The sequence below is a fragment of the Aethalodelphis obliquidens genome, unplaced genomic scaffold (assembly GCF_003676395.1).
Source record: "Aethalodelphis obliquidens isolate GAN/ISIS:26980383/991018 unplaced genomic scaffold, ASM367639v1 scaffold30, whole genome shotgun sequence".
Lineage (NCBI taxonomy): Eukaryota > Metazoa > Chordata > Mammalia > Artiodactyla > Delphinidae > Aethalodelphis > Aethalodelphis obliquidens.
In genome coordinates this window covers 16187309-16213955 of record NW_020837974.1, presented here as the reverse complement: position 1 = coordinate 16213955, position 26647 = coordinate 16187309, and the positions used below count along the sequence as shown (strand labels likewise).

Here is a 26647-nt window from a genome sequence, read left to right as displayed (position 1 = left end):
TCCCTCGCTGGCCAGGGTTGAGGCTGGGAGTGTAAGGAGTTCCAGACTCCTAGACGGAGTGGGGTCAGTCTCCCCCTTAGTCACTATTCTGTCCCCACCCTAATGGCTTCCTGTCTTATCTGGCTGGGGGTGATTCTGGAGTGACTCAGGGACACACTATACACCCCCGGCTTCTCTGGAAATGGCAAGGGGTGGCATGTTACATACCCTGGGCGCACATACCAGTGGGAAGGGGGAGTGTTGTAGCAGAGCTGGTGGGGGGCGGGGGGGGGACTTGATTCCCCAGTGTGGCCACGGAGAGAGGGATTCTGGGGTGTGTGAAGGGCCTGGGGGTACGCGGGCCAGAGCTGCCTGGCCTCTACTCCTGCCTCTACCCCAACCCCAGCTGAGCCCTGCAGTCTGGCCTCAGGCCAGAAGCAGGCTCAGCAGGTCCCAAGGGGTGTGGTGGCAGCCGGTGGCGGAGCCAGCCTACATCAGCCAGGCAGTCAGCGAGGCAACACAGCCCATCGGGAATGGCTCAGCTTGCGGCAGCCAGGGACTGAAGCAGCAGCGCGGCCATGAGCTCTCTGCTGTACTACACCCTGCCCGCCCTGAGCAGCTATGTCATGCTCTCCATCTTCTTCCTGCGCCGACCTCGCCTGCTGCATACGCCGTGGGTTTCAGCCTTCTGTCCCCGCCTGGGGGCCCACCGGGGAGGTGAGCTGGGCTGGGGTAGACGGGGTGGGAGCTTCTGAGGATGGAGTGAGGATAGCAAGGCAGGTGCCAGGGTGGACAGCAGAGAGGGGTAGGTCCAAAGGGCAGGATGTTAAAGGAGGGCAGAGTTCGAGGTGGGCGGAGAGCCGGGTGGCAGGGCAGGATGTGGAACAGGGAAGAAGAGGCTGCTCAACCCGGCCTGCCTGGGGCTGATGAGGCAGGGGGCGGGGCCGGGCTGCAGGAACCCACCCTGGATGCCCCACACAGGATCTGGAGAGCGCCTGGAGAACACCATGGAGGCCATGGAAAAGTGAGTCCACCTGCCTGGCCAAGCTGCCGGGTAAGGTTGTGCCAGCTATGCGAGGCGTGACGCTAAGGGGCGCCGTTCACTTCCTGCTCTGGGTGACTGGAGCCCCCTGGAGTCGTGCAGGGCACAGCCTGCACATCCGGCCAGAACTGCCTCACGTTCCCCTAAACATCCCCACCGCCCTGCTGTCTGGCGCATCCCCCATCCCTCGGCCACTCACTGACCTTCGCTCCCATAGCGCCGTGGCCCAGAGAGCCGACCTCCTGGAGCTCGACTGCCAGCTGACTCGGGATGGCGTGGTGGTGGTGTCACACGACAAGCACCTGTCCCGCCAGTCAGGCGTGAATAGGGATGTGGGCAGCCTGGACTTTGAGGTGGGCCTTGCCCCAGCACCCCAACCGTGCCCAGAGAACCACCGTGCCTCCACGCGTGACTCCTGGTGACATGCTCCCTGCTCTCCCTATAGGAGCTGCCCCTCTACAAGGAAGAGCTGGAGGTTTACTTCTCGCCGGGTGAGCGTGTGGGCTGTCAGCGCCCGGCTGAGCCAGCTGGAGTGGGGTCACGGCCTCAACCTCCTGCCCTCTTTTCCCCTTTGGGACCCATGCCCTCCCCCCGGGCTTGCAGCCCCCCACCCCAGCAATCCTTCTTTGATCCTTCTTCCCACAACCCCTCAGGCCACTTTGCACACGGGTCAGACAGGCACATGGTGCGTCTGGAGGACGTGTTCCGGAGGTTTCCGCGGATGCCCATAAGCGTGGAGGTCAAAGAGCAAAATGAAGAGCTCATTCGCAAGGTGGTGCTGTGGGTAGGGGTGGGCGAGGGCCCAGGGCTGGATGGAGGCCTGACTCCCCATCACCTCCTCCCCCTCCCAGATAGCGGGCCTGGTGAGGCACTATGAACGCGATGAAATCACCATCTGGGCCTCGGAGAAGAGCTCAGTCATGAAGAAGTGCAAGGCCGCTGTGAGTCCCTTACCCCTTCCTGCGCCCACTGCCCCTCCCAAATGGGCTTAGGCCAGAGGGGTCTGGGGGTTCTGCAGGAGCCCTGAGCAGGGTTTCCAGGGGTGGGATTTGGAGAGCGGGGGAGGTGGGGAAGGTGTGTGAGCAAAGGCATGCCAGAGCGACAGAAGCGGGCTCTGGGCTTGGAACGCTGGGCCAAGATGTGGCTTTGATCCTGCAGGTAGTAGGGTTTCCTGAATGTTGAAAACTGCAGCCCAAGCCTCCTCTCCGCTCCCACAGGAGCAGACTGATCCCCTTTCTCACTTCCCCTTGGCTTCCAGAACCCTGAGATGCCCACCGCCTTCACAATAAGCCGAGGATTCTGGGTGCTGCTGCTCTATTACCTGGGGCTGCTGCCCTTCATCTCGATCCCTGAGAGGTTCCTCATCTCTTTCCTGCCCACCATCATCAACAGGTACCTACAGGGTCCCCGTCTCCCTTCCTCATTCTCCCCCAGACTTCTGTCCTCAAAAACAGCCCCCTCCACCTTACACCGGAAACTAAAACAACATTGTTAATCAATTATGTTGCAACATAAAATTAAAAGTTTAAAAAAAAAAACACCCCCCACTTCAAACCCCCTTGTGCAGGGTCCCGTGTGGAGCAGGAGATCCAGTGTCCCCAGCTCCCTGGCTACCCTCAAGGATAATCTCCCATCCGGGGTCCTTTGAAGACAGTGGTCTCACCAAGCATTCATGAATACTAAGGGGGACACGAACCCCCTGAAATCCTATGCAAATGTACGTTGATGTGGGTGGAGTTTTAGGACAAGGGTTCATTTGTTCATCTAGTCATCCAACAAAGAGTTATTGAATGCCTACGCTGTTTCAGGTGCACTTACACTAGTAAATAAGACCAATGTGGGTGGGGAGAGGCCCTTCACGAGCTTACAGTCTGGGTGGGAAGACAAATATTTATTAATTACAGCATCACTCTCATTCTCAAACAGAAAGGCAAGCATTTTCCTGCTTGGGGACAAGGATTAACAAAGTAACAGCTGGGCAAAGTATCAGGAATTTGGATACTTCACCAGCTCTCAGGCCGGGACCCTCCCTTTGCCTTCTGAGACCTCCTCTGTGGCGGCCCCAGTGCTTTCTGCTCCCCTCTGTCGTCCTGAGGGAAGCTCCCAGCCAACCCCCATCATCCCTTGCCACAAAGAGATCATTATACTACAAACTTGGTGTACCTAACTTTTTTTACGGGGTTTGCAAGGTGTTTTCACATCCTTTAGTTTATTTGAGCCTTACCTTGCAGCACCCTCAGGAGATAACAGGAATCATGACCCCCATGGAGAATCTGAGGCTCAGAGAGGTTCTGTAATTTGCCCAAGGTCACACAGCAGAGCCTGCCCTGGGACACTGTGAAAGCCTCTAAGGTCACCCCGGGACTTCCCTGGAGGTCCAGTGGTTAGGACTCCACTCTTCCACTGCAGGGGGCACAGGTTCAGTCCCTGGTCAGGGAACTAAGATGCCGCATGCCTCACAGCGCAGCCAAACAAAACGAAACAAAACAAAAAACGACAATAACAACAACAACAAAAAATTCATCATTAAAAAAACATAAATAAAGTCACTCTGGAGTGGAACAATTAGGGACAAGTAGCCGACCGAATAAAATGCTGTCTGGTCTCAGGAAGTTGGTCAGGCCTAACCAGGAGGACCTCCAGCTGCGTATACAGTTTGGGAATCAAGCTGGGTCCTGGCCCTGGCCCCACCATGGATTTGCTGTGTGACCTCGGGCAAGTCACTTTAGTTCTCCAAGACTCAGTTTCTTCTTCTGTAAAACGGTGAGGGGAGGGGCACACCCTCAAAGCATGGAGTCAAGGATACCGGAGTAGGAAGTCACTGAGCAATGGGTGACTTGTTCCTCTGGGCAGCCGCAAAGGTTCTTCTGGAGGGAGTAGGGTTATACGGGTTGGGGGGCGGTCACTACCACCCCCACCCCACCTGTGACAGAGAGAGACCCAAGGGGCTGACCACGACACCACCTCTCCACAGGACCTACTTCCCATTTTCCTGCTCTGGGCTGAATCAGCTGGCGGCTGTGGTTTCCAAATGGTGAGATGGGCGAGAAGGCTAGGTGGAGGGATCCCACAGAGACCCGCCCTTCTCCTTAGTCCCCTCTCATCACAGCCTTTGCTACCCCGCCCCCCACCAGGCTCATCATGAGGAAAAGTCTGATCCAACACCTGGAGCAGCGAGGGGTGCAGGTGAGCAAGTGGGTTGTTCACAGTGTGGGCCCAGCACGACATTCCAGTCACAGCCCTTTTATTAACTGGCTGGGTCACTTGGACAGATCACCTTCTGAGTCTCAGTTTCTTCATCTGTAAAATGGGGATAATGATATACTTAATTCTTCTGGATATGTAGCCGATACTTAGTAAGGGCTTGATAAAGGCTAGCCGTTACGATAATGATGATATATTGAACTGTCCTGATCCCTGATGAGAGGGGCTGGGAAGAGACCAGAAAAGGGGAAGACCAGCCCAGGCCACCCCCACCCCACTCCAACCTACCGAGCATCAGCTCTGACCAGGTCATTTAATTAGCAAACCTTTGTTGGGAACTGACTGTGTTGAGAACACAGTTCCAGGCACTGTGGTCCCGGGGAAGGAGCAGGGAGCTTACCATCAGGGGCAGAGGATGGGGAAAAGCAGGCATCGCAGGGGCAGCCAGTGGACAGAAAGGAAGAAGAGTGCTGTGGTCTGTGGGGTCAGAGAAGGCCTTCTAGAAGCAGTGAGGAGCCGGCTGGCAGGGAGGGGAAAGGGAGAGCATCTCAGCAGGAGGCTCAGCATGTGGTAAGGTCATGAGAAGCAAGAGGCCAGCAGAGGAACTGAGAGGGGTCCCACCAGGCTGCAGTTTGGAGGAAGTGGCACCAGGGGAGCTGGAGAAGGCAGGAGAGGCTGCGGCAGGCAGCCTGTGAACCTCAGTAAGGAACCTGGACTTCAGCCCAAAGGAGAGGGAAGCTTTTGAGGGCCTTAAGCAGGCGAGAGACCTGATTCAATTAAGCCTTGTCGAGTGAGGGTCACTCTGGCCACCACGTGGAGAAGGGACTGTGGGGGCCAGTGTGGAAGCAGAGTCTCACTAGGCGCCTGATGCTGCCACTGACAGGACTGAGGCTTAGGTGGCAGCAGCAGGGATGGATGGAAGGGTTAAGTCACAGACAGGCCGGACTCGGCCACTGATTGGATGTTGGGGTGAGCAAGGCATGGGGATGACATAGCTCTTTCAGGTCAGGCCTCCTGCTCCACGGTCTTCCTCGTAACACTGGGAGGATAGACCATCACTCTCATTTGTGAAATTAAGAAACTGAGATGTCCATCCAGTGACTTAGCCCAGGGTACAAATACCAGCTCAGCCTACTTCAATGCCCACAGGAGAGGACTCAGAAGGCAGGGAAGATGTAGAGCAGCAGGATATGGGCAGGCTGGGAGGCAGGCTGGGAGGCAGGCTGGCAAACATTCCACTACCAGCTGTCCCAGGGGGAAAGAAACCCCTTGATTTGAACATTAGGTAATTTCCCTGCTGTATATACTCCCACCTTGGCCAATTTCAGGCTACCAACATGAATTCACAGAACAGAGTTGGGAAGAGATGTGTGGTGTGGTAGCACACCATTATATACTATTTCCGTCTTATACATTCGATAGATGTAGATAACCTCCAGAACATGGCTAACAGTAAAATGTGGTAAAATAATTAGGAAGTGATGAGTTTTGAGTATTTATTACCTTTGTTTTTAATATAATTTATTGAATTGTATGTTTATGTAATGTAATACTTAATAATGGCTGTATTTAATAACCAGTTTTCAAAATTCCTGAAAATGTGACCGTCAGCTCCAGCATAGCACTGCTGGGAGGTCTCCACAGAGGAGGAGAGCTCCCAGCATCTGGATACAAGGGGAAGCGCTAGGTAAAGTTGTTAGGAAACTACAAGCCCCTCCCTCCCCACTAGGTGGTATTTTGGTGCCTTAATGAAGAGTCAGATTTTGAAGTGGCCTTCCGCCTGGGGGCCACCGGCGTCATAACTGATTACCCGACAGCCCTGAGGCGCTACCTGGACAACCATGGACCACCTGCCCCGGCCTCCTAACCCAGAGGTGCTCACCCTCTCCTCTATTTCTCTTCCCCAATAAATGTATTCTTTTCAGTCACGTCTTTGTGCTTGGGGAGTCGGGGAAGGTGTGAGGGGTTATATCCTGACTACAAAGATGGCAGCTTGTGGCAGAAGAGGCCAGCTGAGGGCTAGAGTCTGAGGCCCTAACCACCCTGACCCACTGGTTCTACCACATTCCAGACCCAGAGTAATGCCACACCCTGTGCCAACCTGGCCTCCACTCTCCTCAGGAATGTCCCTTGCAAGGCCCCCTGCCCCTTCAGAGCCACAGACAATGGTTCCATTCTCCTGAGGACATTAAGAGCCCCAAGCACACAGCAAGACACTTGCCTTCCCCTGTAAGCCACATCACCTGGCTTCAGAGGATGGGCATGGCTGGCCCATCTGCTACCTCAGCCATTCCAACCTTCCATTACCAGGTGTCCCACTCCAGAAGCTTCTCGAATTCCTCAACCCTCGTTAGCCCTCCTACCTTATTCATTTAATGAATCACATATTTCACAAAGAAGTTATTAACTATAGGCCAGGCTGGGTACTGGGGCCAGTGCAGGGAACAAGACAAGCCTAGCATGGCAGGCACGTGTTTAAATGGACATTGTCATTTTCAACCCAGTTCAGAGGTGAGAGGGAAAGACACCTAACCCATCCTGGATGGGCAGGACATCAGGAGACTGCCAGGAGGAGGTGATGCACAACAGTAGGAATCGGCTTGTTCTGAGGCTCTGGCTCCCAGGGTTCTAACACGAATGGATACCTTTAGCTCTTCCCATCCAAGAACCTGGCCCTGATGCTGTGGCAAGAACCATGGAATCGGGCCAAAGTGAGAATCTCAGCTTTACCTCTTATCAGCTGGATAAGCTTTGGAGAGCTGCTAGACCTCTGTGGACCTCAGTTTCCCGGTAAAATGGGAACAATAGCAGAAGCTGCCTCCTAGGATTGCTGTGGGGATTAAGGGAGTGGGGCACGGGCGGTGGGTAAACGCAGATAATTATGACTATTATTTACCGGGGTCGTGCGTCCAGACACCATCTCCTTCCTAACCCTACGTCAGGTCAGGTACCTCAGATTCTCGTTCCTTCGAGGACCGCGGGAGGAAAAGGGGGCTACGAGGCCCCGGCCGTGGGGCCGGCCGCCTGGGTTTCGGGCCGCAGCCGCATTTCCGGGCCGGCCTGAGCCAGGAGCAGGGGGGGAAGGGCAGCCCAGGCCTGCGCTGGCCGCTGTGTGACGCGCCCCCTCATTTGCATACTGCACGCCGATTGGCCACAGCGGCCGCCGGGACCAGAGGCTGTCCCCCTCCCCCTCCCGCCGCAGCGGCGGCAGCAGCTGGTCTCGGTGTAAACAAGTCGCGGAGGCTGCGAACCCGGGCCGGGGTGGGGGGGACGGCGCCCACCAGGAGCGCCCCCCACTCGCAGGCCAGGCCACCCCGGCGGACTGGACCCCCGCGCGCCCAGGCGAGGTGAGGCCCGCAAAGTCAGGGTTGCGCGTCGCCCCGCGCCCCCGCGGCGAGCACTGCCCCCTTCCCCCCCTCCCCCGGCGCCCGCCCCTCGTCCCCGCGCCCCAGGTGAGCCCGAGGGTCTCAGGTAAGGCTCCGCGATGCAGGTAAGATCCCCTCGGCATAAACAAGGCCTCAGCGCCCCCAGGTAAGAGCCCGTCCCCTCCCAGGTGACCCTCCACCTTCACTGAGGCCTCCTGACTTCTCCAGGAGGCTGAGGCATCCTCTCCCCAGGTGAACTCCCTGTGCCTCAAGTGAAGTCGTCCCCACCTCCGGCAGTTCAGCTGAGGTCTTAAGGACCATACAATTCCTAACCCCCTCCATGTTCCCCCTAAACGAAGAACTGACAGCTCATCCACTCTAGAGCCCCTTCCTCCAGCTTCAGTTGCCAGGTCAGCGGGGGTGAGGCTGAAAGTAGGTGGGTGACTCATCTTGGGCTCCTCCTAGCCTCAGTTTCCCCATTGATGCAACTTGAGCACTCCTCAGTGAGTCAAAACTCAGATCGCTCTGGCCCCTGGAGAGGCTGCTGGCTCTGGGGAGAGGAGAAAGCAGCCAAGTGTGACAGAGAGAGTCCCCGTGGTCCAGGGCATGCCTGCATGTGTGTGGCCCGGGTCCTGACAGCCCACTCCCTCCGCTGCAGGCACTGGGCTCCCTCTGCTCCCCGTGGGCCGCTCCCCGCGTGGGGCCACTGCCCCCGGCCCCCGCCATGGTGCGGATTTCAAAGCCCAAGACGTTTCAGGCCTACTTGGATGATTGTCACCGGAGGTATAGCTGTGCCCACTGCCGTGCTCACCTGGCCAACCACGACGACCTCATCTCCAAGGTAACCAGGTCACAGCTGGGGCTGGACTGGGAGGCTAGAGGGGCTGCCTGGCAGCTCCCCATCAAGATCCCTGACATCCTCTCCTTTGTCCCTCCCACCCTTTAGTCCTTCCAGGGTAGTCAGGGGCGTGCCTACCTCTTCAACTCTGTGTGAGTATTCAATCTCCCTTTCTTTCCCTGACCTCTGTTGTGACTTGTGACCCCTGGCATCATACTGAGACTCTCAGAGTCCCCTGGTTTGGGCAGGAAGCTTTGATCGCCTTTCTTTTGGATGCTAAGGACAGACACAGTAGGATACAAGCTAGAGGCGGGCTTTGTGATGGTGGGGACCCTCCCTGGGACTACCCCCGTGTCCCCACAGGGTGAACGTGGGCTGCGGGCCAGCCGAGGAGCGGGTGCTGCTGACAGGCCTCCATGCTGTTGCTGACATCCACTGCGAAAACTGCAAGACCACTTTGGGCTGGAAATATGTGAGTCAGTGACCTCAGACCCCAGGGTAGCCTTTGACCTGACCTCATATCACTTCCTCCTCACAGCAGTCATCTGGTAGTGTTTCAGGGTGTATAGGCCCAGTTCACCCAAGTCAAACTGTCTTTTCATCCCCAGACCATGTTCTCTTCTCTCACATCCTGCAAGGGCTTTTAGAATTTTTCTCTTAACTCATCCTTCTCCTCACAGGCACAAACATTCCCATTTTAGAGATGAGGATATATAATGAGAATTATCATTTATTGAATGCTTATGTGCCAGGCACTGTTATGTACTTGGCATATCTTATCTCATTCACTCATTACAGCAATCCTGTAGGTAGTCTCTTATTATCTCCACTTTACAGAAGAAGAAAGGAAGGCCCAGAGATGTTAGGTAACTTCCCCAAGGTCACACAGCTGGTAAGTAACAGAATAGGGACCAGAATCCTCGTTTTGTCTTTTTTTTTTAAACTCCAAACCGTTGACCCCCAGCTTCTGTTGCCATTCAGAGGATCAGAGAAGTTGCCCAAGACCCCACAGCAACATGGAGCTTGGGTCCATGAGCCTCCTTTTCCACTGCCCTCACTGCCACTGCTGTTGTTCAGGGTCTGATTTCACCACCCTGAGCATCATTTCCTTATCTGGCAGTGGAGGATAAAGCCACCACCTGGCACCCAAAATTGTTACGGGGATCAGATTAGATGCAGCAAAAGAAGATGCTCTTGGGAAACTGCAAGTGACAGGAATCCTCAGGCATCTCTTGGAGCTGTGGTGCCTCTGTGAGGTGGATGCCCCAGGCAGAGACAGAACCGTGACCTGAGTTCACCCCTGGCCCTGCCACAGATTTGCTTTGTGTCCCTGGACAGGTGGTTTGGCCTCTCTGGACCTCAGTGAAATAAAGAAGTAGCCTGATCCAGAGATCAAAAACTCAAGTGCTTGCAGGGCCAAGCAGATGCTGTGGATCTGCAAAAGGGGCAACATAGATCTGGAGAGGGGGTCAGTCTGGCAAACTGGAATGAGCATGGCCTGCCCCGTATTTTACTGTTTGAAAGTTATTTTCAATAAACTCTCTGTTAGCCAAACAAAACACATGTATAGGCCAAAATTGGCCCTCAGGCTACCAGTTTGTAATCCCTAGATCTTTTATTTATCTATTATTATTTTTAAAATTGATTAATTAACTTTTGGCTGCATTGGGTCTTCGTTGCTGTGCATGGGCTTTTCTCTAGTTGCGGCGAGGGCGGGCTAATCTTTGTTGCAGTGCATGGGCTTCTCGTTGCAGTGGCTTCACTTGTTGCGGAGCAAGGGCTCTAGGCTCGCGGGCTCTAGAGCGCAGGCTCAGTAGTTGTGGCACACGGGCTTAGTTGCTCCGTGGCATGTGGGATCTTCCTGGACCAGAGCTCGAACCCGTGTCCCCTGCATTGGCGGGCGGATTCTTAACCACTGTGCCACCAGGGAAGTCCATCCCTGGATCTTTTAGAACCTTCCATATCCTCTCTGTTGGAGCCAACATTAGTACTTAAAAAGTACCTAGGATTCAGAGAGTTCTGTCTGTCCCCTGTTAGTGAGAAACCTGGCCCTGCCATTTACCAGCTTTGTGTCTGTGGGCAGGTGGCTTGGTTTCTCTGGTTGACAGTTTCTTCATATGTAAAATGAGGCCAATCATATCCACTCCCCAACCCCTATTCCTTTTGGTAAGGCCCTAGCTCCAGGGATGACAGCCTCTCCCCTCCTTTCAGGAACAGGCCTTCGAGAGCAGCCAGAAGTACAAAGAGGGGAAGTACATCATTGAACTCAACCACATGATCAAAGACAATGGCTGGGACTGACCCCTGCTCCTGATGCATGTGGCTCCAGCCCTGTCTGGCCGCCAGGGGGCGCCACTGGCTTCCTTTCACCCGAACGGAGCTCTGGACCATCAGGGCCTCTGCAGAGGAAGGATCCAGCTCCTGTACATATATTTTATTGCATGCACTGTGACCTTGGGGGGAGATCAGAAGGTGGACAAGGTGGACGACACCCCCGCACCTCCCTGCGATCTGGCTGGCTTGGATCTCATTTTTAACCCCTTCCTGCCCCGCCTGCCCTATAGATATGGCCTGTGTGTTTCTCTCTTGGCCCCAGTGCACCATCAGCCCTGTGAAATTCTCCTCCCACCGGGCACCTCTTACCCCACACGTGTCTGCTCCCCTTGTTCTGTAGCGTTTGTACATAATAAAACCATGGAGTGGAGACAGCCCCAGGCTCACGTGGAATCCGGGAAGGGGGGGACTTAAATGCAGATGCCTGCCTCTATAGACCTGTTCCCTTTTGAGTCCCAGAAACATGGGGTGGTAGGCACGGCGGTCAAAGCTGGGAGCCTTCGCTCCTGGGGCTCAGCTACCTTCTCTAGCACCGGGGGCGGATCTCACCGCAGGTGGAGATTCCCGCGCCCACTCTAGCTCGCTAGGCCTTGACCTCAGCTGATCTGCATCTTCTCAGCCTAAACGTTTTGACGCCGCCTAGGGGCAGCTCTCCTGAGAGGCAACAGCTCCGCGGGTTTCACCGCCCCGCCTCGTCCCAACTACAACTTCCAGCGGCCCCAGCGGCACCTGCCTGTTTCCTTCGCGCCAAACCTCGGCCCTGGGCCTGCTGGGAAGTGTAGTTCCGAGGGTTCCCCAACGCGGGACCTTCTGGGAAACCCGGGCGTCAGCGGTCAGAGATCGTCGAGCTGTCGGCGTCTCTAAACTTTTGAGACTTGGCCGAGGCTGGAGGTTTTTCAGAATGGGAACTGGGAAGGACTCCAGAGTTCAGGCCTCGTCTGCGGACTCCTCGAGGTCCCCGGTGCCCCGCATTAACAACAAGCTCTGGTCGCGTCCCTCCAGCCCTGCTCCTTCCCTCCAGTCATGCTTCGTCCCTCCAAGTCTCATCCTCCAAGTGAAGGGGGGGGGGGTCACCTGCCAGAAAAGTCTGGGGCGCCAGGGGCTGCCCCAGGACTCCAGGCTCCATCCCAGGGTCCAGGCCCCGCCCCTCAGTAGCTTATCCCTAGCCGGGGCTCCCCCCGTGGGAACGGGGACCAGCTGGCCGGAAGCGCCAAACTGCGTCCCTGTCGAGCCCCGGGGATCAATCAGGCCGAGGAGTTAATTATGTAATGAGGGGGCAGGGGGTCGGGGCTAATGAAGCCTGGGGGGGGAGGTATCCGGCCCGCTCTCGGACCCCTTCCAGGCCCCAGGGGTCTCCACCCCAGCCTAACTCCAGGGCCCCAAAGAGGGGAGGGGCTGTGATCCTGGGTCTGGAAGGGGCTGAGCTGTGAGCTATAAAGGGGGCATCTCTCAGCACTGGGGCACTCTAGGCAGCGTGACCTGAGGCCAGACAGGACTACTCCATGTACCATCCACGAGAGTTGTACCCCTCCCTGGGGACCGGCTACCGCCTAGGGGCCCCCCAGCCCGGAGCAGATTCCAGCTTCCCGCCTGCCCTGGCAGAGGGCTACCGCTACCCCGGTGAGCAGTGGGAGCAGCTCCTGGGTAGGAACTGGGGTGGAGGCTGTGGCCCTCGGCTGGCTCATTCTCCTCCCATCTCCAGATCTGGACGCTCCCAAACTGGATTGCTTCCTCTCCGGGATTGAGGCTGCTCCCCGAACTCTGGCCGCTCCCCCACCTCTACCCCCGCTGCCCCCAACCCTGGGCACTGAGGCGCCCCCTCCAGCCCCAGAGAGCCTTCATCCACTCCCCGGAGTCAGCCTGAGCCTGGACAACCGGGAGTTGTGGAAAGAGTTCAACTCCGTGGGAACAGAGATGATCATCACCAAAGCTGGGAGGTGAGGGGTCTGGGCCAGGGTCCGAAGACCCAGTGTGTTCCTGGTGGGGGTCTGTTGGGAAAGGCAGAGTCCCCGGTGATGGGGCTACGTGTGGGGATTCGTAGGGAGGCTAGAGCTCTGCCTGAGTTCAGAGTGTGACTGTGGCCTGGGTCAGGGGTTCTTCTGTGGCTGGACCAGGGGTCATTCTGTGGCAAGTGTCAAGGGTCAGTCTGTGGAGTCTGTGGCTGGTTTGGGGACTAACCTATGGCAAGGGTCCTAGGTCAGTCTGGGCTCGGGGCAGAAGGTCGGGCTGGGTTATGAGTTAGTATGTGGCCTAGATCAGGGGTCAGTCTGTGCCTAGAGTCAGCATTCAGACTATGACTGGGGTCAAGGGCCAGCCACTGACCAGCATCAGGGAAGTCTGGCCAGGATCAGGGGTCACCTTGGAGGCAGGGATATGGTCAGTGTGCAGTCTTTATCTAGGCCAGGAGCTCAGGCACTAGCGTGGTGAGTCCCCTTTTTATTTTCTCTGAAGCAAGTTTGTCCAGCAGCTGTAGATTCTGGTGCTGGAGATCAAGTGAGGAGACCAGGGTGGGGAGCAGAAGGCTCCTGGCAAGATTTCCAGAAGAAAAGTGTGTCACTCCTGCTTCTGCAAATGGAGTTTGAGGGGCCAGGGGTCAGGAGTCCGGACTCTGCTCCTAACCTGCTGTGTGACTCTGGTCAGATCACCTGACCCCGTTGGTCCTGTTTCTCGTCTGTAAAATGGGATGAGACAAGCTTATAGCTCTAAGATCCTGCCCTCTAAGTTCTGATTCCGCATCCCTCGATTTTCTGTGACAACTGCGTGAGCCAGTGGCTATGCCTTCTTGCGAGTGCTGTGCCCACCGCCGGCCACTGAGTAGCTCCAGGCCTCTCCCGTCCCTTCCCCTGTGCAGGCGCATGTTCCCTGCTTGCCGAGTATCAGTCACTGGCCTGGACCCCGAGGCCCGCTACCTGTTTCTTCTGGATGTGGTTCCAGTGGACGGGGCTCGCTACCGCTGGCAGGGCCGGCGCTGGGAGCCCAGCGGCAAGGCAGAGCCCCGCCTGCCTGACCGCGTTTACATTCATCCTGACTCTCCTGCCACCGGTGCCCACTGGATGCGGCAGCCTGTGTCTTTCCATCGTGTCAAGCTCACCAACAGCACACTGGACCCCCATGGCCACGTGAGGCCCAGGCTGGGACCCCCGGATAAGGGTTGGGGGTGGGACCAGGGTAGGGGGTCACGCCTGTTTCTTCCCTCCCAGCTGATCTTGCACTCCATGCATAAGTATCAGCCCCGCATACACCTGGTGCGGGCCGCCCAGCTTTGCAGCCAACACTGGGGGGGCGTTGCCTCCTTCCGCTTCCCCGAGACCATGTTCATCTCCGTGACAGCCTACCAGAACCCACGGGTGAGTGACCCTGCTTGAGGGGGTGGCCGTGCCCTGCCCAGGCTGTGGGAGTTTTGACTCTGGATGTGCACCCCCAGATCACACAACTGAAGATCGCAGCCAACCCCTTTGCCAAGGGCTTCCGGGAGAATGGCAGAAACTGTAAGAGGTGGGCATCATTCATTCATTCATTCACTCGTTCATTCATCAAATGTTTATTAATCGTCCACTGTGTGCCAGGCACTGTGCTGGATGCCAGGAACACAATGTAAGTAAAAGCATGTATTCACTCACTGATTTGACAAATACTTATTTAGCACCAGCTTATGTGCCAGGCACAGTTCTAGGCAGTGAGGATACAACAGTGAACAAACCAAAGCCCCTGCCCTCATGGAACTGGTGATGCTCTAGTGGGCGGAGTAGACAAGAGAAATAAATATATAATATGTTAGGGGTAAGTTCTAAGGAGAAAAGAAAGCAAGCGAGGATCAGAAGGAATGGAGAGAGGTATTTATTAGATAAGAGGCCTGGAAATGCCTCACTAAGCAGACATTTGAGAAAAGACTCGGAGGAAGTATGGGAGGGAGCCAGGTGGATAAGAGGCCTGGAAATGCCTCACTAAGCGGACATTTGAGAGAAGACTCGGAGGAAGTATGGGAGGGAGCCAGGTGGATATCTGGGAACATGCCAGGGCCCTGAGGTGGGAGCATGCCTGCGGTATGGCGGGTGTGGAGTGAGAGAGGTGATGGGTAGCCAGGTTATGGTGGGCTGAAAAGGTTTCATTCGTTAGTACACTGGCTTCTAACTAACCCCTTCAGAGCTGGCCCTTGCCCTCAAGACACTTAGAGTCAGGCAGAAGAGATAGATATTCATTCAAGGATCACCCTAACTAATGTAACAGTATCACTCTCGACAAAGGTTATCAGGGAGGGCGTGTGGTGCTGTGGGAAGTCAGGAGGCCTCCTTTGAGGAAGTTATGCTTGAACTGAGACAAGAAGGAGTAAAGCAGGTGAAGAGGGGACAGACGGGGATTCCAGAGTGTGGCTGAAAGGCAGCTGGTGGAGATGGGCAGAGTGAACAAGGTGGCATGAGCTGGGACCAGACCACGCCCTGGCCTTGTTGCTTGGGAAGGAGTCTTCACGGATTCTAAATGCAATAGGAAACCATTAGAAAGTTGTTAAGTGGAGAATAAATCCCAGCTCTGCTATTTCCTAGTCATTTAATTCTCTGGCTTTCCATTTCTTCTTCTGTAAAATGGGTATAAAGTGGCACCTACCTGATAGGGTCCCTGGGTGAAATGCCTGGCACCTGGTAAGTGCTCTTATTACCATCATCACCATCACCATTATCATCATCATCATCATCATCATCATCAATCATCATCATCATCATCATCATCACTGTTCCCCAGGGAGCGAGACGCCCGTGTGAAGAGGAAACTGCGGGGCCCAGAGCCAGTAGCCACAGCGACCTATGGGAGTGGAGGTGAGTGTAGGCCCAGTGGTGATGGGGCCAGGCCTGAGATGCTGATCCTCCTTAGCCCACACTGTCCCTTCTGTCTCCCCAGATGCACCGGGTGGTCCCTGTGATTCCACCCTGGGCGGGGACGCTCGTGAGTCAGATCCAGAGCAGGCCCCAGCGCCCGGGGAAGCTGCCCCGGCCCCAGCTCCTCCCTGTGGTGGCCCCAGTGCTGAGGCCTACCTTCTGCACCCTGCAGCTTTCCACGGGGCCCCTGGTCACCTTCCGACCAGGTGAGTGGGGCAAGGGCACAGGGCTGGGCTCTTCCAGGCTGGGGATCCCTCTCCCCTGTTCTGATTCCTCTCTGCACTTCAGGAACCCCAGCTTCCCTGAGGCTCCAGACTCTGGGCGCCCAGCCCCCTACTCAGCTGCCTTCCTGGAGCTGCAGCCCGGGCCACCAGGCTCAGGATACCCAGCAGCGGCACCCCCAGCGTCCTTTGCCTCGCACTTCCTCCAAGGGGGCCCCTTCCCTCTGCCCTACCCTGGGCCTGGGGCTTACCTGGATGTAGGCTCCAAACCAATGTACTGAGCCTTTGCTAAGCCCCTCTGCCTCCCTCCCCATCTTCCATCACAAACCTCCAGTTCCCCTCCCCCAGGCCTGTTGCCCCCTCACTTCCACTGGCCCCATCCCCCACGCCAAATGGCTGCCTCGGGCCTCCCCCACCCCACTTCACACTTTGATTTCACTCCTACCCCGCTTGGCTTCAAAGCTCTGGCTAAGCCGCTGGGAGTCCAGCTGGGGCCAGCTTCCCCTTCCCGGCTCTCACCTCAGTGTGAATGGAGGGAGGCTCTGCCTGGCCAAATGGGACCTGGGACCAGCACTCCCACCTCCCAGCCTCACCCTTGGGCCCGGCAAGTTCTACCCCCTCGCCCCAGTGCAAGCCACGCCGGTCTCTTCTCAGGACTAGAGTATCTTGTTAATAAAACTCGGAAGACATCAGTGTTCTGGAAACATTGAGCTAATGGTGTTCGGCCCGGAGTGGGGCTGTGTGAGCACAGGTTCTGTGAGGAGACCCAGGCCCCAGTCTAGACTTGTCATTTCCAGCTGCTTGACCTTGTGCGTGTAAATCAACACTCTGGGCCTGTTTCCTCTTCAGGAAAACGGGGGAATCAGTGTCTTGACACTCAATGTTCTGAGAATTAAATAGGGCTGCCTGAGAACCCGCCCCTCTACCTAGCACTCAGGAAGCCCTCGGGAGCGGTCACTGTCACTGGATGGGGACCAGGAGGCTCTGGGCAAGTTGACGCCTGAGCCGCACCTTGCTGGCAGGACTGGGGTTCCAGGGCAGTCAATGTCCTGACGTCTACCAGGCTGCGCTGGCACCACTGCTCATCCCCAATCAATTCCGACACAAACCCAAAGACCATTTTTCTTCTTTTATTAGATTTTTTTCTTTTTTTTTTTTCTTCTCAAAATTTTTATCTAAAAACAAACAAAAAAAAAAGAAAAAAAAGAAAAACAAAATTATTGGAAACTTCACGGTTCAAGTGGGGAGACACGGGAGGAGGAACATGGAGCCAAGGCTCCAAGCCTCTCCAGAAAAGTCCTCACCCGCGAAGTGCCCTCTTCTGGGGGGACAGCATAGCCGGGGACAGCCCCCCAGCCTTCGTCTGAAGAGGGCAGAGTCACAGTGGTCCAGGGGCCAGAGGGGCTGGAGGGGGCAGGGGCCAGAGGGGTCACAGGAAGTAGTCAGCCACGGGCTTTTTGGAGGGGATGCCCCGTGTCTCTTGGGGAGCGGCCTCAAAGATGATGAAATCTTTCTGGAGATGCTCGTCCAGCTCCAAGATGGCTGCCACATTCCCACAGCTGGAAGTCGGAGGGCAGCAGTGTTAAAGGAGCGGGTCGGGTCAACCTAGATCCCCACCTCAACCTCCCAGCCCAGGCAGCTCACCGGTAGCAGTAGTTGGGTGCCGACCACACAGTGAGTACAGTCTCGTTGAAGTGCCACTTGTAACCTTCCATCACCAGTTGGTGGGCGCGGCAGATCATGTCAATGTCGTTGGCTGCATTGAACTGGGCCACCACGTCACTGCCAAATAGGTAGCCAGCCCCACGGGGGCTCACGCCCCAGCCTGTTGTGTCTGAGGCAGATGAGGGTAGGGATGCCGAGAGGGTGTCTTCAGGGCATCAGTGGCTATCCGCGGCCCTTTGCAGGAGAGTGCCCTGTCCCTCCCCCAGTTAGGCCTGTGCAGCAGGAGCACAGGGCCCGAATGCGTTGAGGGAGCCTGGGGGCAGGACAGCAAATGCTGAAGCAGATAAGCTCCAAAGAAGAAAGAATTTCCTGATAGTTGAGCCACCTCACCATCAGGGTGACCATGTAATTTACTGTCCAAACAGGTACACACAAGAGCGAAAGGAGGTGCTGACAGTAACCACACCAGGACAGCACCTGTGACCCCGGGCTGCCCAGCCGGCGGGGAGGTAGTAACAGGGCAGCGAGGGAGTGGAGGCTGCTGTTACAGCACAAGAGCCCTAGACGGGGATGAGGAGGCTTGGCTTTCATCCCGGCTCTGCTCCATACTAGCTGAGGAGGCCCACAAAGTGAGGGGTCCTCAGGGGGCTACCATTCTGGGAGTCTGACCTCTGCAGAAGCCCCTTCACATTCAGGGAGCCGATGATTTTGTCCTCAACAAGCCCCTGAGCAATGACATACATCCCCACCAATCCCCCAGCTCAAAGCACCCAGCTCCCCACGCTCTCCTCCTCCTCAAGGGTGCCAGCCAGTTGGCCGTCAAGCACGGACGCCAGTGAGGACCAGCCCCGCTCTGCTCTGCCCCAAACTCACCGGCTTGGGCTGTGCCTTCGAGGCACCTGCTTTAACCACAGGACCCCGAGTCACCCACTAAACTAAGAGTAGAGCTCCTGCCCTCACCTTCAGGGTCGGACCAGAGCAGGTCACACATGGGCCCGTCATGAGGCACCTCTTGCTTTCGGTCAATTGTCCGGATCTGGTCCAGTGTCTGGATGGAGGGGGAAAGGCCCCCGTGCACACAGAAGATCTACAGGGGAGAGCGAGACAGGTGGGAAGGGAGGCTGAGGCCCGGTGCCTCTTCCATCTCTCCCATCCCCGGGAGCTGTGTGGTGGGCCTACCTTGCCATCGATGATGGCCGACAGGCTGAGGTAGTCAAAGATCTCAGTGCAGTAGCGCCACACGGTCACCGAGCCGTACTTGCGCAGACACTCGTCATAAAAGCCGTAGACCTGGGTGATCTGACGGCTTTCGTGGTTGCCCCGGATCAGGGTGATGCGGTCAGGATAGCGAACCTGGAGGTAGGCACCATGCCAGGCCTGGGGTCGAGGCTCTGTCTCGTGCTCCTAGATGTCCTCACATCTGCCAGCCCCGCTCCATCCTTATCACTACTGCCGTGGCCCAGATTCATGTCACCTCTGCCTGAACTGTGTTACATCCACCTCACACACTCCCGGTCCCTCCTCCAGAGGATGCAAAGCTGAATCCTCTCCCACCTCCTGCCCCCCTCACATCAACTACAAACCTAATGGCCCCTCCTTCATCCACCAGGTACAGACCAAGCCCTTAGCGAGACACTCAGAGCACTCTGTCATCTGGTCCCTTACAGCCTCTCTCCCGCAATGGATAATGCACCCAGCTGAACTCAACTCCTTGCCACTTTCTGAACTGGATGAGCCTCTATTTCCTCCCCTACAATGCCGTCCCTCTGACCTCATCCTCCAGGGGCCCAATCAGATGTCCCCAAGTCAAGGAAAGCTTCTCTGACCACCCAAGCAGAATGTGTCCGTCACCAGCAGCACAGCTCAAGAGTTGGGGGTGGATGGGCAGGAGATGAGGGCGGAAAGGATGCAGACAGGTCAGGCCTGAGGTGGCCCAGGTCTGGGGTCCAGAAGTCGGGGGGTCCCACCTTAAGTGCCAGCAGCAGGAGGAACGTTTCGACGCTGTAGAAACCACGATCCACAAAGTCCCCCATGAAGAGGTAGTTAGTCTCAGGGACGTCGCCTCCCACCTGGGGAGGGAGGAAGAAGGTTCTGCTTGGTCCTAAACTGTCCCCGACCCACTGTGGTGGCCCATTTCCAGTCAAGTTGAGGCCCTTCTTTCACAATGGGCCCACCTGACTAGGGGCCTCTGGCCTCCACTCCACTCACCTAACTCGAAAGTTTCCACTCTCAGTTAAAGGGGTCTTCCAGTCATCCCCCAGGTCACCTTTCCCATTGTTTCCCCACACTCACTCTGAACAGCTCCTTGAGGTCATAGAATTGTCCATGGATGTCACCGCATACCTGGAAGTGAGAAAGCAGGTCGGAACTCAACAGTCCGAAAGCCTCTGCTACCAGGGGCTGTCCTTCAAAACACCCACTGCTTGAGAAGATCCTTATCTCTCTCGGCTAAGCCTCTGCTTCTCAGGGCCAAGAATCTACTCTCCTACTCCAATCCCCCCATCCCGCACTGAGTGCCAACTATTCTGGGGGCAAGAGCTAGAGCCAATTCTTTCCAGCTAGACCTGCAGCTCCCAGAGGACCTGGCCCCCTCCTCTCCCTACTCCCCACCAGGCACCCAGAATAAAGTCACTAATAACACACAGGAACACATGGAGTCATCACTCACCAAACTGAGTTCTTCTGCCCTGGTCAAGAGCATCCCTCCAATGACTCCAAAGACCCTGCCCATAACAGCCAATTCTTCTAGCAAAGCTCCCCTGAAGATGGGGCTCTCAGGGATGAGGGGTAGACCTCAGAGCCCACAAGATTAACGGGAATGACCACGTGCCTAAAAGACCAAGCCAGGCTGTGGAGGGACAGCGGGTACTCACTGTGACTGGCGAGTCCACCCTCTGCACGTTGCTCTCCTCCACCAAGATCTCTCTGGAGACGGGAGAAGACCAGGGTCACCAAAGCTGAGCCAGCCCAACCCTATTCCTGACCTTTTCTGTGGGGTAGGGGAGGATATGAGGCTGTCCTTGAACCTCTAGGGGGCAGGTCGGAGGTGTGCAATTTCCCCAGGATAGCCTGACCACAGCCCCACTGCTCGAGACCCTTCTGTGTGTGGCTCCCTGCTGCCAACAGGCCAAAGCCCAAGCTCTCGTTCAGCCTTTGCAAGGAGTCTGGGACTTTCCCGACCTTGACCCTCCATGCTGCTCCCTTTCACACAGCTAGCACTTACTCCCAGAAAACAGATGTCCTCCTCCTCCTCTCCACAGGGCCCTCTGCTCAGAGACCGTGCCCTTGGCTGAGCTCTTACAGCCCTTCTCTCCCCACCACAGGGGCCTCCTCCCGGACTGTCCCAAGTCATAGGGCTGGTGCCCTGGGCAGGCCGGCCGTCGGAGGCACCTTCAAAGTGATACGCTGTTGATGCTTTTCTATTATTTATTTAGAGGAAGTGAGGACTTTGTCCTCCCTTTCTCCTTGCAGTGCAGTCAACTTCTACCTGAGTGAGCTTGACATGACATTGCTTTGTCCATTACAGACACCTAATAGTAAGTAGTGCCGTGTTTCTAGATTTTGTCCTTGATGATCACAGCAGCCGTGAACACTTCAGTTCATACCACGTGCCAGGACGGTAGTAAGAGCTCTGCACAGATGATGCAGGTAATCAAACCACCACCCTCGAAGGCAGGCACTGTGATGATTCCTATGGCTCAGATGAAGAAAGCGGCCAGTCACACAGGCAGAAACTGAACCAAGGCAGCCTGCTCCAGAGTGTGGCCCTTACCAAGCTAGTCTGACGTGGGAGGCACTTGCTCAGCCCTCTCTCTGCCAGTCCCCTCCCACAAGACCAGGAGTTCCCTGGGCTTAGGGTGCTCTGTATGACTAAGGTGGCTCCAGGGAGGTGTGCCTCGGTTTCCAGGAGTGGCAGGAGGCGCTGGCGGTGGCCCAAGGGGCCAAACAGCAGCAAGGCTCTCCCACCTGTACTGCGTCTTGTGCCAAACATCCGCCACGTGACTGCTTATAATGACCTTTCCAACTGACTCGGGAGGTTCCTTCCATCCTCATCTGACAAAGGAACTGAGGCTTTAGAGAAAAAAGGGTCAGAATCGAGGTCACAAAGCTGGAGAGTGGCTGAATTGGAACCTCGGGGACCCAATTTCCTGAGACTTTATACCAGCCCCTTCCACAGACTCTGGGTTGCAACCTACCTCAGTGCCAGCAAGGCCTCAGCACAGCGTGGGAACCAGGCCCCAGCTCTGTCACCTGCAGCACACCACCAGCCCTCTCACGGCTCACACCTGCTCACCTTCACTTCCACAACGAACACTGCCGACCAAAGCGCCAGACCCTGACCCTGGATATGAAGAATCTCATGCAGGCTCCGTAAGGATTTCAAAGACTTGGAGATGTAGAGTGACTTGACCAGGGTCACACTGTTTATAGGTGACAAGGCCATACTTCCTACCGAAGACCACCCCCGATTCAAAACCCTCGGCTGTTCTAATGTGCTGATGTTTTTCACAAGAGCAAATTCAGCTCCCAGGCCTCTGTAGTTCCAAGGTTTTGAGCCTCCATACCCTCTGAGCAAGCAAAAGCTCCTGACATGACCAGCTTCAGCCTGGGCCCCTGGTGGGTCCTCAGGAGGCCATGGCCAGGTGCTAGAGTTGGTCCTCTCCAGATTGGGCCTGGGATTACAATGGCCACCTCAGGCCTGAGCCTAATACCTCCAAGCTCCATCTTAGGAGCTGGGCAGGACCCTTCCACCCCTCAGTAGCCCCCTGCTGCCTCTCACAGAGTCTAAATGTCTGTCTGCCTGGCTGTCAGTGAGCGTGGAGTATGGGCAAAGACCTGGATCCAAAACCAGGCTCCCCGCCGATCAGCTGTGAGACCAGGGGCAAGACATTATCTTCTCTGAGGCTCAGTGTCCTCTCTGTGAAAAACTCACCCCATGCCCTGCCTATTCCACAGGGCTGCAAAGAGCAATGAAGACTGAATACATGACGAGCCACAGATGAGCATTTAAAAGCAGGCCCTGCCTGTTCACCAAATCCATGCAGGACCTGTCCGGCTGTTACAGGTTTGTGTGGGGCAAAGCCAAGCAAAGAGCCCGACGGCCACTTTCTCTCCGGGTGGCCTTGGTCAAATCACTAGGCTTCAAGGAGTCACAGCTTCCTGTTCTGTAAAATGGGCCTAATAATTCCAACCTCACTGGATGGCTGTGGGAAGGAGATGGATACAAGTTCTTTGGCAGTACAAGGCCAGGCTGGCAGTGGGCCTGTCGTTCCATCAATGTGGGGTGGTTCTGCTGGCACTTTCCCCACAATTCTCCAGCATGGTGGAAGCCATGGAAAGTTCCTCAGGAGGCAGGTAACTGGTCTCCTCACCGCTGCCCACACATCTCAGGGCTCCACTCCTATTCTCACCCTGCTAGGAATGCCCTTCCTCACTGGGCCTGCCCCCATCAGCCATCCAAATTATTTTCACCTTTCAAGGCCACCTTCTCTCATAATCCTTCTCTAATAACTTCTGTCCATATCAGCATTGCCCTCTTCCTACAAAATAATTTCAGTAACACCCAACGTTTGTCCAGCACTTACATTTTACCAAAGCCTATGCTAAGCACATCCCAAGCACCAACCATCTTATTAAGTACTATTATCCCCACATGAAGAAACAGAGTCTCAGAGACCTCAACATCACCAACACAGCGAGGAAGTTGGCAGAGCTGATTCCAACCTAGTGCCATCATATTCCAAAACCTGGTTCTTCATCACTACGTCACCCTACTTGCCACAGAACTGAGTTGGGCCTCCCTCCACACCTTGCTTAATTCTACTCTGGCTTATTGGCTACTATTTCCTAGGCTCCCACAATGAATATGAGAGTGATCCAACTCCACTGTCTTGCATTATGGCCCGAAAAGGGACAGGACATGGAGAACTGGCTTCATGATCCATCCCTTAATTGCTGAATATGAGAGTCCTCACCTGTAAGATGGGATCAATTCCATCCACCTTTTAGGGTTGTTATTGGAATTAAAAGAACACTGTAAACCACAGAGTCTTTAGTTTTTCTGCCTTGAACTCCTGTTCTTGCTGACACTCCCTTTTACCATCTTATTCTTCGAGGTCTATCCCAAAGTTCCTCCAAGAAACGTTCTCTGTTCCCCCCCAGACAGACAGGGTTGTTTCCCTGAGCTTCCTAAGTACTTTCTGTAACTAACTCCACTGAAAACACATCATCTAATACTTCAAGTGACTTCATCCAGGTCTGTCTTCCCCCAACAGGCTGGCTGCTCCTCGAGGGAAGAGGCCCTATTCCGCTCCTCTCCAGGAAAGCTTCCAGGAGGAGCCAGGCCCAAAGTTCTCAGCTGGATTTGCCCGAGGCCGGAACCCCAGGCCTCTCTTCCCCGGAGCCACAGGACTCACCTAGCCTTAGCGCACAGGGCCTTAACTTCGCTCTCCTTGATGAGCTCGCAGCGCCGCAGCTGCTCGATCTGCCGGTCCAGGTCGCTGATCTCCGCCATGGCCCACCCCCCGGCGCGGGTCAGAGCCGGGGCCGCCGCCCCCTCCGCACCGCACAGGGGTCTCCTGGGAAAGGCGAAGACAAGCCCGCGGATCAGAGTGTCCCTAGGGGGCGCCGGGTCGGGGGCAACTCGATTCTGGAGCTGGCCCGGCCTCCCCACTCCCGCCTCTCCTCACATCGGCTCCCGGGCCCCCAGCGTCCCACAGGCCGGGCAGCACCCCCGCTAACTCCCGTCGAGCCCAAAGGGCCCGCGCGGGGGACGGTGGCCTAGAGGGGTCTCAGACTATTACCGCCGCGGCAACTCCGGCTCCGGCTCCCGGGGGTCCCTGTCTTCCCCCTTCCCTCCGCTTTGGGCCGCCGCCACCACCTCTTCCACTTCCGGCCCCGCCGCGGAAGCAGAGGAAGACTAGTTCCGTCGCGTGCCGGACGTGGCGTCATACACACACTCCCCCTCCCACGCCGCGCCCTTACCCCACCCCCTCAAGCCTGGGAATGGAAATGAGCCCAAGGAACCGGATGTCGGCAACAAGCGGACGGAAGTGATTGTGGGCTAAGCCGATTGGCGCTGCGAGGGATGTTGGGGAGCCTCAGTCCTGTCCTCCCATCTCAGTGAGGGAAACTGGAGCTGAGCCGGGACTCCACCCTGTAACTTTAAGTTACACGTTTTTGTTTACCTGTTTTAGCAGGCCTCCCCCATTACAATCCCTGAGGGATGGAACTTTGCCCTGTTAACACTTGCAGCCCCAGTGCTTACTTTGAACAAGGCCTGGAACAGTTGGCATACAGAAGTATTCGTTCAATGGTGAAGGAATTCCAGTCCGGATCTCTTTCCAGGGCCCCAGAGAAGTCTCTGCTGTGGAGGACCTCCGAAATTAGAAGTGGAGGAGTCCACCTTCCCCACACCAAGTCTATACCTCAGTTAACATGACCTCCCCGATTCCAGAATGGTCCCTTTGAAACCCCTCAGCTGCTTATTGTCTGCAGTTTTACTTTTTTTTAGAGGAGGAAACTGGCTTAAAAAGGTTAAGTAACTTGTTCATGGTTGCATAGCTAAGAACTTTGGGTTTGAATCGAAGTTGAAGTTTTTGTTTGTTTGGCTGTGTTGGGTCTTCGTTGCTGCCTGCAGGCTTTCTCTAGTTGCAGTGAGCAGGGGCTACTCTTCATTGCAGTGCGCGGACTTATTGCGCTGGCTCCTCTTGTGGAGCACAGCACGCCGGCTTCAGTAGTTGTGGCTCGTGGGCTCTAGGGTGCATGCAGGCTCAGCAGTTGTGGTGCACGGGCTTAGTTGCTCCGTGGCATGTGGGATCATCCCGGTCCAGGGCTCGAACCCGTGTCCCCTGCATTGGCAGGTGGATTCTTAACCACTGCACCACCAGGGAAGTCCCCAAAGTTGAAATCTGAACCCAGGAAAGCTGTGTTCTCAGTTCTAGTTTCTTCTTCTGTCACTTACTCTTTCTGGCGCTTTGTCATTAGAAACTTTATAAAACATCCCAAACTGACATTTTATGTCCTCTGCTTCCCTAGTCTCTTGCTGCACGCAGAGGAAGTGATTGGTCTTTAAACAAACTTCCTGGTGTCAGAGCCCTTTTGGAATGTCCTTTTTGCTATCTTCTATGGACCCTCAATTTCTAGTTGCTTTACTTCAGACTGTTTCACAGAGAGCTGAGTGAGGCTAGGCAGAGAAGTGAGGCCACAGTTTTAAGGGGCACTAGACACCAGTTCTGTTTTGGATGTAGGCAACAGATGCAAATGTGCAGAGAAAGGTAAAGGACTAAATTCTGAAATTCCTACAAGGTACTAAGTTTCTATGCAGTGACTATAGGGATTCAGTAGGTCCAGAGATCAGAAAGGTGAAGTTTTTTTTTCCCCTCTAGAGGAGAGCTCAGACAGGAAATGGTCCACATCATGAAATTTGGGAAGTGGCAGGACTATGTCGTTGGTTATGACTAAGATCTTTAATACCCAAAAAGATCTGATATAGTTACTATTACACCCCAGCCTGGGTGAACGGAGAAGGGTTCAAAGCACGGTATAGGGAAGTGCAGGGCCCTCATTCTGGCTTCATGGAATGCAGAAGCCACAGAGGTTCAGTTCTTAACCTGGAACCTGAGCTCCACAGTTCTCTGTGTGTGTGTGTCTGTGTTGTTGAAGTGGATGTCAGAGAGGATTCCAGGTTCTTCAAGGGGTTCCACAGCCCAGAGTCTAAGAAGTCAGTTCTAATCCCATCTCCTTTTAAGATGGGAAAACAAACAAGCTTAACAGTGCAGATTAAGAAGACATGCATTAATAATCTTGTTTCAACCAAGAAACAGTGAGGCAAGATCGCCTTAAGGACAAATTGGGAATAACAGTACCTACTCCTGTAGAATACTTATCATGTTGTACGGTCTATAGATTCAGGAAATCTTAGTTTCTGTCAGTGGCTGTTTTTTTTGACAGGGGCCTTCTACACCTGTGAGTTCTGGGCCTAAAACTGAGGCTGAGGCTGCAGCCTCCTAAGACCAGCAGTTACACATGCACTTCCCCACTGTAAGCCTTATCAGATGCTGCTGGTAGAAGGAACAGAGCACTGGGTGGTTGGAAGAAAATTCACAAGCTCTTCTCTTGAAGCCCTG

At 55.5% G+C, this 26647-nt stretch overlaps 4 protein-coding genes across 8 annotated transcripts; 3 read left to right on the top strand and 1 right to left on the bottom strand.

Moving 5' to 3' along the window:
- The first annotated feature begins 6 nt into the window (after positions 1 to 6).
- GDPD3 (glycerophosphodiester phosphodiesterase domain containing 3) lies at positions 7 to 6153 on the top strand. Of its 3 annotated transcripts, XM_027126456.1 has the most exons (10): positions 7 to 696; positions 961 to 1003; positions 1239 to 1374; positions 1467 to 1512; positions 1675 to 1793; positions 1873 to 1962; positions 2280 to 2413; positions 3996 to 4055; positions 4156 to 4207; positions 5955 to 6153. In XM_027126456.1, the coding sequence occupies exons 1-10, from the start codon at positions 558 to 560 to the stop codon at positions 6090 to 6092; spliced, it is 957 nt and encodes a 318-aa protein (XP_026982257.1). In that variant the 5' UTR covers positions 7 to 557; the 3' UTR covers positions 6093 to 6153. The 3 variants fall into 3 exon arrangements, with proteins under 3 accessions (XP_026982257.1, XP_026982255.1, XP_026982256.1); XM_027126454.1 differs by having other exon boundaries at positions 1467 to 1793; XM_027126455.1 differs by having other exon boundaries at positions 1467 to 1793; positions 4131 to 4207; positions 5955 to 6087.
- A 735-nt stretch (positions 6154 to 6888) lies between these two features.
- Positions 6889 to 11138, top strand: YPEL3 (yippee like 3). The gene is given in 7 exon segments (XM_027126460.1): positions 6889 to 7015; positions 7383 to 7486; positions 7489 to 7572; positions 8249 to 8431; positions 8537 to 8580; positions 8792 to 8900; positions 10640 to 11138. Coding segments are annotated over 7 exon segments (726 nt in total). The 5' UTR covers positions 6889 to 6903; the 3' UTR covers positions 10730 to 11138.
- Positions 11139 to 12068: 930 nt separating this feature from the next.
- Positions 12069 to 16558, top strand: TBX6 (T-box transcription factor 6). Of its 2 annotated transcripts, XM_027126452.1 has the most exons (8): positions 12069 to 12382; positions 12465 to 12699; positions 13614 to 13881; positions 13963 to 14109; positions 14187 to 14257; positions 15500 to 15573; positions 15656 to 15839; positions 15922 to 16558. In XM_027126452.1, exons 1-8 carry the CDS (start codon positions 12265 to 12267, stop codon positions 16133 to 16135), a joined length of 1311 nt encoding a protein of 436 aa, XP_026982253.1. In that variant the 5' UTR covers positions 12069 to 12264; the 3' UTR covers positions 16136 to 16558. The 2 variants fall into 2 exon arrangements, with proteins under 2 accessions (XP_026982253.1, XP_026982252.1); XM_027126451.1 differs by having other exon boundaries at positions 13614 to 14109; positions 15922 to 16546.
- Positions 16559 to 17013: 455 nt separating this feature from the next.
- PPP4C (protein phosphatase 4 catalytic subunit) lies at positions 17014 to 24452 on the bottom strand. Of its 2 annotated transcripts, XM_027126457.1 has the most exons (9): positions 24323 to 24452; positions 23936 to 24097; positions 20393 to 20444; positions 19812 to 19862; positions 19487 to 19588; positions 18699 to 18872; positions 18480 to 18606; positions 17499 to 17688; positions 17014 to 17413 (listed from the first exon to the last, which is right to left on the bottom strand). In XM_027126457.1, the coding sequence occupies exons 2-9, from the start codon at positions 24031 to 24033 to the stop codon at positions 17284 to 17286; spliced, it is 924 nt and encodes a 307-aa protein (XP_026982258.1). In that variant the 5' UTR covers positions 24034 to 24097; positions 24323 to 24452; the 3' UTR covers positions 17014 to 17283. The 2 variants fall into 2 exon arrangements, with proteins under 2 accessions (XP_026982258.1, XP_026982259.1); XM_027126458.1 differs by lacking the exon at positions 24323 to 24452 and having other exon boundaries at positions 17023 to 17413; positions 20188 to 20444; positions 23936 to 24008.
- Positions 24453 to 26647: the final 2195 nt, after the last annotated feature.